The 13200-nt window shown below is 46.9% G+C and overlaps 1 protein-coding gene across 5 annotated transcripts in view; it reads right to left on the bottom strand.

The window, feature by feature from the left end:
- The window catches only part of LOC106562976 (disabled homolog 2-interacting protein), a 207830-nt gene that overhangs the window by 19300 nt on the left and 175330 nt on the right, over positions 1-13200 (bottom strand). For all 5 annotated transcript variants that reach the window (XM_014128141.3, XM_082958112.1, XM_014128139.3 and 2 more), the window contains 5 exons: positions 4518-4662; positions 2308-2452; positions 1945-2181; positions 1571-1772; positions 234-424 (listed from right to left, as the gene is read on the bottom strand). In XM_014128141.3, coding sequence (XP_013983616.1) covers positions 234-424; positions 1571-1772; positions 1945-2181; positions 2308-2452; positions 4518-4662 — 920 coding nt within the window. The remainder of the gene's footprint in view (positions 1-233; positions 425-1570; positions 1773-1944; positions 2182-2307; positions 2453-4517; positions 4663-13200) is intronic.

The following is a 13200-nucleotide window of genomic DNA, read 5'->3' as shown; positions in this document are numbered from 1 at the left end:
CCACTGCTGAACACAATAGACAACAATGACCTTCATCTCATTCCCCTGACAAAGAAATGAACTTACAAGAGATCTTCATTATCATTCTTCATTGTTGATCTTCATTACCTTTTATCGCACATGAAATTTTGAAGAGCAAACCTTGACCACCTTAATCATCCTTACCCATACCGTTTCCTTTTTTTGTTTGTTTGTTCTTCCTAACCTTTACCCTACCCTCACCCTGTCCTTACCCTGAGAGGTCATTGTCGATGACCATCTTCTGCAGGCCGGTGGAGATGCTGCAGCCCGCCCCGGCGTTGGGCGGAGACCCCGTACGGTCAGAGGGGGACGGAGCGGTCATGGTCATACTGGACGGGTTGGTCAGGGCTGTGTTCACCTCCCGGAGGATCCTGGGTAGAGGCCCCAGTTTGGAGGCGGAGGTCTGAGGGGGCAAAAGGTTAAAAGTCAGAGATGGGGGTCAGGGGTGATGGTAGCACAGTATAAAAGTTGAGGCCTTTAAGCAAAGATCTAAGATCCACTTCCACCTCCCGCAATCCTAATAACTAATTAGGGCGGTGGGGTACGGAAGACATTAGACTGACATTAGATCAGTGTCTAGGCTTGGGGGCAAACGTCATCCTACTTAGGCTCACTCTGTATTAATGGCATTCTTCACCGTCTTCTACTCCACTATACGAAGCCATTTTAAGCATTCATGTGGTGCTGTTGCAACTTTTATAGGCACTAGCTGAAACCTTGGATCGCAGATGAGACGGCAACTATTTTCCTCCAAAATGTCCGTCCCCGTGTCTGTATCAGTCAGTCAGCTGCTAGATGGCGTATTATTTTTCCAATTACAGAGTGCTAATCTTCCTCTAATTATGCCCGTCAGTTTGAATAATGAATCAGAGCCTGGGAGGACTTGATGTCGAACGGAGACAGACAGGAGTTTTTTCTTTAATAAAAAGGGAAGTGTGTTGTTCTCTGTGAGGATCGGATGGAGCACACACACATACGAATGGAGTCCATGGGTTTTGCCCCCAATGTACCTAGTAATTACCACGCTGGGATGGCTCTCCATACGGAACAATGGCTTATGCACTAGGTGCCCCAGCAAATCCATTTGCAAGTCAGAGCATACCAATAGTGCACTTTCATTGACAGAGAGTGATAGCAGTGGTTGTATTATATAAGCAATAGTGTGCTACACACATTGTTGAATGTTGTTAGGTAAACATGCTAATGCACCCTGTACATCATTAAATACTGAAGGGTAGTGATAATGCACTACAACATTTTTAAGCATGTACTTTCAAAGTACGTATTTAATTAGGGCCAGAAGTCTTTCCTGACTACATGACCTGACCAGAGAAAAGGTCTGGGGCCTAGTTATATAGGCTTTCACCAGGGCTCAGAGTTGTTCTTGATCAATTCTGATCATGAAAATCCGCTTATAGCTGGGGCCTTGAGTGGTCAGGACAAACTCCTGTCTCCTTTCAATTCTTGAAAAACGATATAAGTGTATATGAACGAATGACAAAATGTCTCTTGTATTCATTGTTGACCTCCCCCCGGTTGTCAGCCCTACCTGGTCCATGGTAGAGACGACCTCTGACAGCAGGTTGTGCAGGGTGGACAGCTCACGTCCCAGGTCGATGTAACCTTCGAACCCTGCTGTGTTAGAGATGGTCTCCGGGTTAGAGATCTCCAGCAGGAAGCGCTGCATGTTGGTCCACTCATGCTCCAGGAACTGGTTCATAAAGGACATGTACTCCTCCTTACTGCCAAACCTGGGATGAAGGGAGAAAAAAAGAAAGAGAGAGAGCGAGAGAGAGGAGGGGGGAGAGTGAGTGCCTGCGTATAGAAAACAAGCTCTCTCTCTCTCTTGCACGCACGCAGGCACACACACAAACACAGCAAAAACAGACAACGTCAACACACACACCATCAACACACACTCACTTGGTGAAGTTGGCCAGGTTCTGAGTAACCTTGGCGATGAGCGTGAGTGTGCGTGCGGTGCGGTCGTCAGGGTACTCCTGCATCAGGTTGAAGAGCGACGGTGACATAACGGCCGGACACAGGAAGCGCAGGAACAGAGACGCACTGATCAGCCGCTCGCTGATGTCCGGTCGGCCCCGGCTACTGCACTCCTGTCGCCACGACGCAAACACCTCCTTCAGTTCCCGTGGAAACACACTGCCAGGGAGGGGGAAGTATCAACAACGTTAGGGAGGAGATAAGACAGTGTACTGTTACCTGTGGTTCCTAAAATGTCATGAGAGATAAATGGTAGTGTATTGTGGCTGGTGTCCCAGTAGTTACCAGTAGGAGTTGATGATCTTGCAGAAGGCCAACTCGCAGCACATCTTCAGGTTGCTCTGGTGCTCCTGCAGGTCATTGGACGAACACTTGGATGGGTCCACCTCACAGTTCTCATCTGACTCATACAGCGCCTTGATAAACTCACCTATAACACAGGGAGAGAGAGAGACAGTCAGACACTGACATTCAGTCAGTATGGAGAGTCAACAGGGTTGGAGAGGGAGACAGGTGAGTAATGAGACACAAACATTCATCCATTCAGACATTCATTAATTCAGACACAAACCTTCATTAATTCAGACACAAACATTCATTCATTCAGTAAACAGTTTGTTGCTGGCGATAGTTAGAATGATTGACCACCAGGAGGCTGTTTTTGCTATTGACCGCTGGGATTTTTTTTCTTAAAGTGACACTGAATCGCTGACAAAATTACCGTGTCTCAATTCAAAACATCACACCATAACAGCATACCATAAGCAAGACATCACTTCAGACCGTCCCCAACTATCCAATGGCAACAATATGTCAACCAACAATAAGAACCCTGAGTGAACCTGAGCGGAGACCCAGGTCATCCCAGGTAACACGACTGATGTTCATGCGCTCAATCTCAGTCAATGCACCAGACGACATAACGACAACACAGACGACATTAGGACAAGGCTCCATCAACGTTCCACAAACCCCCCCCTCTCCCCCTTCCTGTCAACCTTGTCCTTCCCATGTGAAGTAGAACAAGAGTTAAAGAGAGGAAGAGAGAGAGAGTGAGGGAGGAGAGAGAGCGAGAGAGAGTGGATGTGGTAAGACTATAAAAAGAAGATCTCATCCGTAGTTTGACAGTGATAAGGTGTAATCATTTTCCCTGTACAGTTTGTCTGTCTCTCTCCCTCCCCCTCTCCCTCTCCCTACTCCTGGTCATCCTTATGTCACCCCTGCATGGCAGACCAGAACCAGTCAATCTTTGGCAGCGATGAGATGTTCCATTATTCACCTACTGTAGGCTTCAAAGCACATTGGCTCCAAGGAATACACACATGGATGATTCACTGAGGCGCCAATATATGCTTAACACAACCCCAGAAATAAAGACACAGACAGACAGACAGACAGACAGACAGACAGACAGACAGACAGACCTTTTAGATCTATACACAGAGAGGGAAATGAGAGAGGGAGGGAAAAAGAAAGAGCATTTGCAGGGAGGACGTGTGCTTTTCTGCAGCTAAAACTGCTGCTGTGTACGTTGCTAAATCAGGCTGGGTGAGGTAAATACAGCAACATGCACCAGGCTTATCGCCGGGACCACAGCCAAACAATAACACAACACTGGACTAACCTTATGGTAGAGAAAGGGAGAGTGCGATAGGGAAGGGGAAAAAAAGAGAAAGTCCTGTGAACAGGAGGGTTTTGCCTTCTCTGCCCTAAGACCTCCACTACAGCTCAATGACCTTTGACCTCTACTACAGCTCAGTAAGCTCTTTACTATGAACTAACAAAAAATGTGGTACTTCATTGCTTTAACAGAACATTTCCTAAAACTTAAAAGATGGTTATATTTAATTTCAATTTTGGTAATGTTATAGGAACGTTCTCCAACTAGTTTGACATTGAGAATGTTGTCAAATATTTCGGAGAATGTTCTTCTATGGGAATTTCAGTACTTCAGCATAACGTTTCCTACAGGTTTCCTCATGGTTCTATTTAAAGTCATGTTCTCAAATTGTTCCGGAACGTTACGAAAACTTTCCACAAAAACAACAAGAAAACTTTAGTAACGTTGAGGGAACGTTCTAATAATGTTATTTAAAAACATACATTTTGTTCTCAGAACATTAAGAAAACATTCCATAAAAACCACAAGAAAACTTTAGTAATGTTCAGAGAATGTTCTATTTTTTTTATTTTTTTAAACATACTAATTTGCCACATCTGAACTTAAAGTGGAACTGGCAGCGTTGGAACTACTTTGCAGATATGAAACAAACAGACCATCATAATATCAGATGTAATGATCAATATAAAATATTACTATCAGGTTGTAAATCACAGCTGGCCTGGTACATTGTTTGCTGCCTCCATTCGGGATGCACTGTCTCAGTTTCAATGACTCAATATGCTGGACAAAAATGGATTAATGTAACTAAGGCTGGGAATGTCAATACAATCAAACTACCAAGACATTCAGAAAAAGAGGCAGACAGACTTACCAAGTGCGTCCTGCAGGTACTTCTGCCCCACCAGCTTGAGGTACTCCTCTATAGCCTTGGTAGCCAGAGTGTTCTCTCTGAAGATCAGGTGCTCGTTCTCCCCACACCGGTCCACCTCTGACATCATCAGGTCTGTCAGGAAGTCCTACAGCAAAACAGGGAAGAGAGAACATGTTGAGATGAGACTACAACTCCCAGAAGACACTGCAACTCCTAACAGTCAAATCAATGCTGGGGATAAATGCATAATGATTTAAGCCAGTTGCTATAATAAAAAAAAAAGGCTAAGCAATGTCAATACTACAGTGCATTTGGAAAGTATTCAGAGCCCTTCACTCTTTCTACATTTTGTTACGTTACAGCATTATTCTAAAATGGATTAAATCGTTTTTTCCCCCTTTCATCAATCTATACATTATGTTCCGGAACTCCAATTTGAGCAGCAGCAGCTGAAAAAATGAGCTCCTACAAATATTGAAATTTACATGGTTTTTAGAGTGAAGTACATCGGAAAAAAGCAAAAGAAAACTGCAAGACTGAATAGGAGAAAAAACAAGCAACAAACAAAGAACAAACAAAAAAAGATAGGCTTTTGAAAAATAACTATTTTTCATAAAATTGTAGTTATCTTAGCTAGCTGAATTGTTTACCAGTTGCTAAGCAGTTGCTAGGGACTCTTTTGGAAGAAGCTAGCTAGCTAACGAAGAACAACAAAGAATATCTAGTTAACAGAAGAAAAGAAAGAGAAAATCAGGACAGAAGAAAAAGGATATCAAAGTGAAACAGTTCTCTAAAGACACAAGAGACAATAATACAAGAAACAACACTTCTGTAGCTTGTCAACTATGTGTCTGTCTATCCCTGTTCTCTCCCCTCTGCACAGGCCATACAGACGCTTCACACCGCGTGGCCGCTGCCACTCTAACCTGGTGGTCCCAGCGCGCACGACCCACGTGGAGTTCCAGGTCTCCGGCAGCCTCTGGAACTGCCGGTCTGCAGCCAACAAGGCTGAGTTCATCTCAGCCTATGCTACCCTCCAGTCCCTAGACTTCCTGGCGCTGACGGAAACATGGATTACCACAGATAACACTGCTACTCCTACTGCTCTCTCTTCGTCTGCCCACGTGTTCTCGCATACCCCTAGAGCATTGAGCCAGCGGAGTGGTGGCACTGGAATCCTCATCTCTCCCAAGTGGACATTCTCTCTTTCTCCCCTGACCCATCTGTCTATCTCCTCATTTGAATTCCATGCTGTCACAGTTACCAGCCCTTTCAAGCTTAACATCCTTATCATTTATCGCTCTCCAGGTTCCCTTGGAGAGTTCATCAATGAGCTTGACGCCTTGATAAGTTCCTTTCCTGAGGATGGCTCACCTCTCACAGTTCTGGGTGACTTTAACCTCCCCACGTCTACCTTTGACTCATTCCTCTCTGCCTCCTTCTTTCCACTCCTCTCCTCTTTTGACCTCACCCTCTCACCTTCCCCCCCTAATCACAAGGCAGGCAATACGCTTGACCTCATCTTTACTAGATGCTGTTCTTCCACTAATCTCATTGCAACTCCCCTTCAAATCTCCGACCACTACCTTGTATCCTTTTCCCTCTTGCTCTCATCCAACACTTCTCACTCTGCCCCTACTCGGATGGTATTGCGCCGTCCCAACCTTCGCTCTCTCTCTCCCGCTACTCTCTCCTCTTCCATCCTATCATCTCTTCCCTCTGCTCAAACCTTCTCCAACCTATCTCCTGATTCTGCCTCCTCAACCCTCCTCTCCTCCCTTTCTGCATCCTTTGATTTTCTCTGTCCCCTATCCTCCAGGCCGGCTCGGTCCTCCCCTCCTGCTCCGTGGCTCGACGACTCACTACGAGCTCACAGAACAGGGCTCCGGGCAGCCGAGCGGAAATGGAGGAAAACTCGCCTCCCTGCGGACCTGGCATCCTTTCACTCCCTCCTCTCTACATTCTCCTCTTCTGTCTCTGCTGCTAAAGCCACTTTCTACCACTTTAAATTCCAAGCATCTGCCTCTAACCCTAGGAAGCTCTTTGCTACCTTCTCCTCCCTCCTGAATCATCCTCCCCCTCCCCCCCCTCCTCCCTCTCTGCGGATGACTTCGTCAACCATTTTGAAAAGAAGGTTGACGATATCCGATCCTCGTTTGCTAAGTCAAACGACACCGCTGGTCCTGCTCACACTGCCCTACCCTGTGCTTTGACCTCTTTCTCCCCTCTCTCTCCAGATGAAATCTCGCGTCTTGTGACGGCCGGCTGCCCAACAACCTGCCCACTTGACCCTATCCCCTCCTCTCTTCTCTAGACCATTTCCGGAGACCTTCTCCCCTACCTCACCTCGCTCATCAACTCATCCTTGACCGCTGGCTACGTCCCTTCCGTCTTCAAGAGAGCGAGAGTTGCACCCCTTCTGAAAAAACCTACACTCGATCCCTCTGATGTCAACAACTACAGACCAGTATCCCTTCTTTCTCTCCAAAACTCTTGAACGTGCCGTCCGTGCCGTCCTTGGCCAGCTCTCCTGCTATCTCTCTCAGAATGACCTTCTTGATCCTAATCAGTCAGGTTTCAAGACTGGGCATTCAACTGAGACTGCTCTTCTCTGTGTCACGGAGGCTCTCCGCACTGCTAAAGCTAACTCTCTCTCCTCTGCTCTCATCCTTCTAGACCTATCTGCTGCCTTTGATACTGTGAACCATCAGATCCTCCTCTCCACCCTCTCCGAGTTGGGCATCTCCGGCGCGGCCCACGCTTGGATTGCGTCCTACCTGACAGGTCGCTCCTACCAGGTGGCGTGGCGAGAATCTGTCTCCGCACCATGCGCTCTCACCACTGGTGTCCCCCAGGGCTCTGTTCTAGGCCCTCTCCTATTCTCGCTATACACCAAGTCACTTGGCTCTGTCATATCCTCACATGGTCTCTCCTATCATTGATATGCAGACGACACACAATTAATCTTCTCCTTTCCCCCTTCTGATAACCAGGCGGCGAATCGCATCTCTGCATGTCTGTCAGACATATCAGTGTGGATGACGGATCACCACCTCAAGCTGAACCTCGGCAAGATGGAGCTGCTCTTCCTCCCGGGGAAGGACTGCCCGTTCCATGATCTCGCCATCACGGTTGACAACTCCCTTGTGTCCTCCTCCCAGAGTGCTAAGAACCTTGGCGTGATCCTGGACAACACCCTGTCGTTCTCCAATAACATCAAGGCGGTGACCCGATCCTGTAGGTTCATGCTCTACAACATTCGCAGAGTACGACCCTGCCTCACACAGGAAGCGGCGCAGGTCCTAATCCAGGCACTTGTCATCTCCCGTCTGGATTACTGCAACTTGCTGTTGGCTGGGCTCCCTGCCTGTGCCATTAAACCCCTACAACTCATCCAGAACGCCGCAGCCCGTCTGGTGTTCAACCTTCCCAAGTTCTCTCACGTCACCCCGCTCCTCCGCTCTCTCCACTGGCATCCGCTACAAGACCATGGTGATTGCCTACGGAGCTGTGAAGGGAACGGCACCTCCATACCTTCAGGCTCTGATCAGGCCCTACACCCAAACAAGGGCACTGCGTTCATCCACCTCTGGCCTGCTGGCCCCCCTACCTCTGAGGAAGCACAGTTCCCGCTCAGCCCAGTCAAAACTGTTCGCTGCTCTGGCACCCCAATGGTGGAACAAGCTCCCTCACGACGCCAGGACAGCGGAGTCAATCACCACCTTCCGGAGACACCTGAAACCCCACCTCTTTAAGGAATACCTAGGATAGGATAAAGTAATCCTTCTAACCCCCCCCCCCTTTAAAAGATTTAGATGCACTATTGTAAAGTGGTTGTTCCACTGGATATCATAAGGTGAATGCACCAATTTGTAAGTCGCTCTGGATAAGAGCGTCTGCTAAATGACTTAAATGTAAATGTAAATGTATACACAGTACACCATAATGACAAAGCAAAATGTGTTATTTATACATTTTTGCAAATGTATTAAAAATAAAAAACTGAAATATCACATTTACATAGGTATTCAGACCCATTACTCAGTTTTTTGTTGAAGCACCTTTGGCAGCGATTACAGCCTCGAGTGTTCTTGGGTATGACGCTACAAGCCTGGCACACCTGTATTTGGGGTGTTTCTCCCATTCTTCTCTGTAGATCCTCTCAAGCTCTGTCAGGTTGGATGGGGAGCATTGCTGCACAGCTATTTTCAGGTCTCTCCATAGATGTTCAACCAGGTTCAAGTCCAGACTCTGGCTGGGCCACTCAAGGACATTCAGAGACTTGTCCCGAAGCCACTCCTGCGTTGTTTTGGCTGTGTACTTAGGGTCGTTGTCCTGTTGGAAGGTGAACCTTCGCCCCAGTCTGAGGTCCTGAGGGCTCTGGAGCAGGTTTTCATCAAGGATCTCTCTGTACTTTGCTCTGTTCATCTTTCCCTCGATCCTTACTAGTCTCCCAGTCACTGTCGCTGAAAAACATCCCCACAGCATGATCCTGCCACCATCATGCTTCACCATAGGGATGGTGCCAGGTTTCCTCCAGATGTGACGCTTGGCATTCAGGCCAAATAGTTAAATTTTGGTTTCATCAGACCAGAGAAACTTGTTTCTCATGGTCTGAGAGTCTTTAGGTGCCATTTGGCAAACTCCATGCGGGCTGTCATGTGCCTTTTACGGAGGAGTGGCTTTCTTCTGGCCACTCTACCATAAAGGCCTGATTGGTGGTGTTGCAGAGATTTCTGGAAGATTCTCCCATCTCCACAGAGGAACTCTGGAGCTCTGTCAGAGTGACCATTGGGTTCTTGGTCACCTCCCTGAACAAAGCCCTTCTCCCTCGATTGCCAGCTCTAGGAAGTGTCTTGGTGGTTCCAAACTTCTTCCATTTATGAATGATGGAGGCCACTGTGTTCTTGGGGACCTTCAATGCTGCAGAAATATTTTGGTACCCTTCCCCAGATCTGTGCCTCGACACAATCCTGTCTCTGAGCTCTACGGACAGTTCCTTCGACCCCATGGCTTGGTATTTTGTCTGGCATGCACTGTCAACTGTGGGACCTTATATGGACAGGTGTGTGCCTTTCCAAATCATGTTGTCACCTTCTCACCAAGCTGCTTGGCGATGGTCTTGTATCCCATTCCAGCCTTGTGTAGGTCTACAATCTTGTCCCTGACATCCTTGGAGAGCTCTTTGGTCTTGGCCATGGTGGAGAGTTTGGAATCTAATTGATTGATTGCTTCTGTGGACAGGTGTCTTTTTTACAGGTAACAAGCTGTGGTTAGGAGCACTACCTTTAGAGTGTGCTCCTAATCTCAGCTCGTTACCTGTATAAAAGACACCTGGGAGCCAGAAATCTTTCTGATTGAGAGGGGGTCAAATACTTATTTCCCTCATTAAAATGCAAATCAATTTATAACATTTTTGACATGTGTTTTTCTGGATTTTTTTGTTGTTATTCTGTCTCTCACTGTTCAAATAAACCTACCATTAAAATTACAGACTGATCCTTTCTTTATCAGTGGGCAAACGTACAAAATCAGCAGGGGATCAAATACTTTTTTCCCCCACTGTAACGGTTTGTTACGTTCAATATTTGCTTTGTGGACTTCACCGGACAGATGTTGCTTTCCAGTTTTGTGATGAAACAAACGTACGTGTAGTTGAAATTATTCCGCCACTGTGTGACTGTTGTCTTTTCGTTGTCATGGCCTTATTGTATATCACGGTGGAGTATGAACAAATGGGTTATAGAGCAAACAACGTTGTAATATATATATATTTTTTTTATTGGCTTGGCTTCCCCAGTGATTTTACCCACGCACTGCTACTGATTAATTGTTCATTCTTTTATAAAACTTTACCAGACTCAAATCTAGGCACATGGACTCCCTCTTAAGGTAAATCTGAAATGCTTTTCCCCCTGTTTTACAGCATTGAGTCCCTTATGGCCGCATCGGCAACTCCATCTGGAACTAACCCATCACTCAGGTTACCACACATTCTTAAAACAAATATATTGTAGGTAAAAAATGCCATAAAAAGGAATTCATGATACAAATATTGATATAATGTACAGGAGCTCTCTGCTAAGGCGCCATGGCCCTATGTTTAATTTCACATGTTGATAAATAAAAAAATTAAACTGACAAAGAAAAAGTGTAATTTTTCCGGTCCATTTCTATACCCATTAGAAGTCGAGTGAGAAAGTGAGACTGTGTGTGTGTGTGTGTCACAGTGCCAAGCCCTGCCCATAGCAGTGTGATTACGGCTCACACTGTGATAATGGTTTGTCTCTTTCTTCTGACGCAGTCATGGGGGAGTCTGTATTATCTAGAATACACACACGCGCACACACACACACACACACACACACACACACACACACACACACACACACACACACACACACACACACACACACACACACACACACACACACACACACACACACACACACACACACACACACACACACACACACACACACACACCTACACACACACACACACACACACACACAGTAATGGCAATATAGAGATGTGTTATCAAAATCATCCACAAAAGCCATTCGGTATTAACTAACCTAGCTCAGAACTATACTACCGGACAAGCGGAGAGCTAGTAGCACATGACGGTGATGGCTAAATGGCCTGTGGCAGCAGGGCTGTTCGTTAAGGGAATTTGCGTGTGTGTGTGAGATGAGCCCAGTTTAGTGTGAGGAGCGTGCGTGTCGATCTGTGAAATGTGCAGGGATCTGCATGGCTAGGGATAATTGGAAAACTGGGAAGAGGAAAAGGTATCATGGACCATCCCGGTCCCTGCCATCTGGCCCTGGCAAATACCTCCTAAACACTTCCAGAACCTCACTCAAACCAGACACTATCAGAGCAGGAAGCAGGGTAGAGCTGCCTCTGAAATTGAACCCTACTCCCTATATAGTGCACTACTTTTGACCAGGGCCCATAGGGAATAGGGGGCCATTTCAGCCTAGATATGCAGCCAGTGTGCAGTTTACCAAACTAATATGCCGTTATGTCCATTGTGTGACTCAATTGTAACCCAGTATCTGCGACACACATAGGGAATAATGAAAAATCTTCATAACTCTCTGAAAATGACAGAGCCGGGAAGTCCCTGGACATCTTCTTAACCAGAGAACGCCAGCAGGGTGAGAGAACGCCAGCAGGGGCAGAGAAGAGACAGATGTAGAGAGAGAGGGGAGAGAGGAGAAGAAACAGTGGGGTACCGTAGTCTTTAATAAAGAACAGACGAGGAAAGAGAGCGAGGCAGGGAAGAGGCAGAGGGAGAAAGAGAGAAGAAACTGGAGAGAGAGAGAGAAAGCAAGTTAGAGAGAAATAAGAGAAAGAGGGTACTCAGACAGGTCCTGTGGTTCTAAGCATGTTATCCCAGAAAATCAAAGACTAGCAGCAGGAAGCCAATCAGAGAGCTGGATGTGAATAAAAAGAGAGACTTTCCGTTACCACACGTGCGCGCGCACACACACACACACACACACACACACACACACACACACACACACACACACACACACACACACACACACACACACACACACACACACACACACACACACACACACACACACACACACACACACACACACACACACACACACACACACACACACACACACACCTCTGGGTGGTGTGACAATAGTCAAGCCGCTGCTGGGGAAATTGGCAGGGGTAAGGGATCAGACACACACACAAGGTAGCCTGAGGATACCTGACCTTTCCTGTGTGGATGGGCAGCCACCTGGCCAACCATTAGACTAGGGGTTCTTCTTCTCTTCTCTTTACCCTGGGAGAATGTCAGCCCAATTATGATCTCTTCTCCAACCTCCACCCCTCTCTCTTCATCTCCACCCCTTTTCTTTCCTTTTTCTTATCCGATTAGAGAGGAGTTAGATGAGAGAGCAGGGGCAGAAGAGAGAGAGAGGAGCATGAGAAATGGGAGGGGGTGCAGAGAACGGAAGAAAGAGGGATAGAGAGAGAGGGGGGCAAGTAGCTTAGATTCAGTGTCCCGGGAGCAAACTATGACCCCTCCACTCACCTAAATTTAGTAGTGTACTGATAGGGATGCTGGATAAATACAGAACCTGTTCAATACATGCAACGGTCTGATCCTAGCTTAGCAACAGGGCTATGATGAATCTAAATCATGTGGTTCTTAGAATGGACTAGCAATACTCAAGGAATACAGAAACCTTTGGTAGGGCAGAGTGTGTGTGTGTGTGTGTGTGTGTGTGTGTGTGTGTGTGTGTGTGTGTGTGTGTGTGTGTGTGTGTGTGTGTGTGTGTGTGTGTGTGTGTGCTGTGTGTGTGTGTGTGTCTGTGTGTAAACGTGTGCGTGTTGTAATCACAGGGCCAGCTGAGACCAGTCTCATAACAGAGTATTACTAGGAACCCCACTCTGCCTCTCTAATACTCCGAGACAAGGGCCTAAAAAGAGCTCCAACCCCCCCCTCTCTCTCTCTCTCTCTCTCTCTCTCCACCACTCCTCCCCCTCTCCTCCGGCCCGCCCCCCTCCTCCCTCGCTTCAGTGCTAATGAGGAAAAACGGGACACTTTCTATATTACTGTCACATCCCATCACCCAGACTATACCTCACTACCACCACAACCTCCCATGCAGAGAGACATGAGGGAGGCAGGAAGGAGGGAGTGAAG

Source organism: Salmo salar, chromosome 11 (genome assembly GCF_965601325.2).
Source record: "Salmo salar chromosome 11, fSalSal1, whole genome shotgun sequence".
In the NCBI taxonomy this organism is placed as follows: Eukaryota; Metazoa; Chordata; class Actinopteri; order Salmoniformes; family Salmonidae; genus Salmo; species Salmo salar.
Note: the sequence above shows the minus strand (reverse complement) of the source record. Positions and strands in the feature narration are given on the sequence as shown.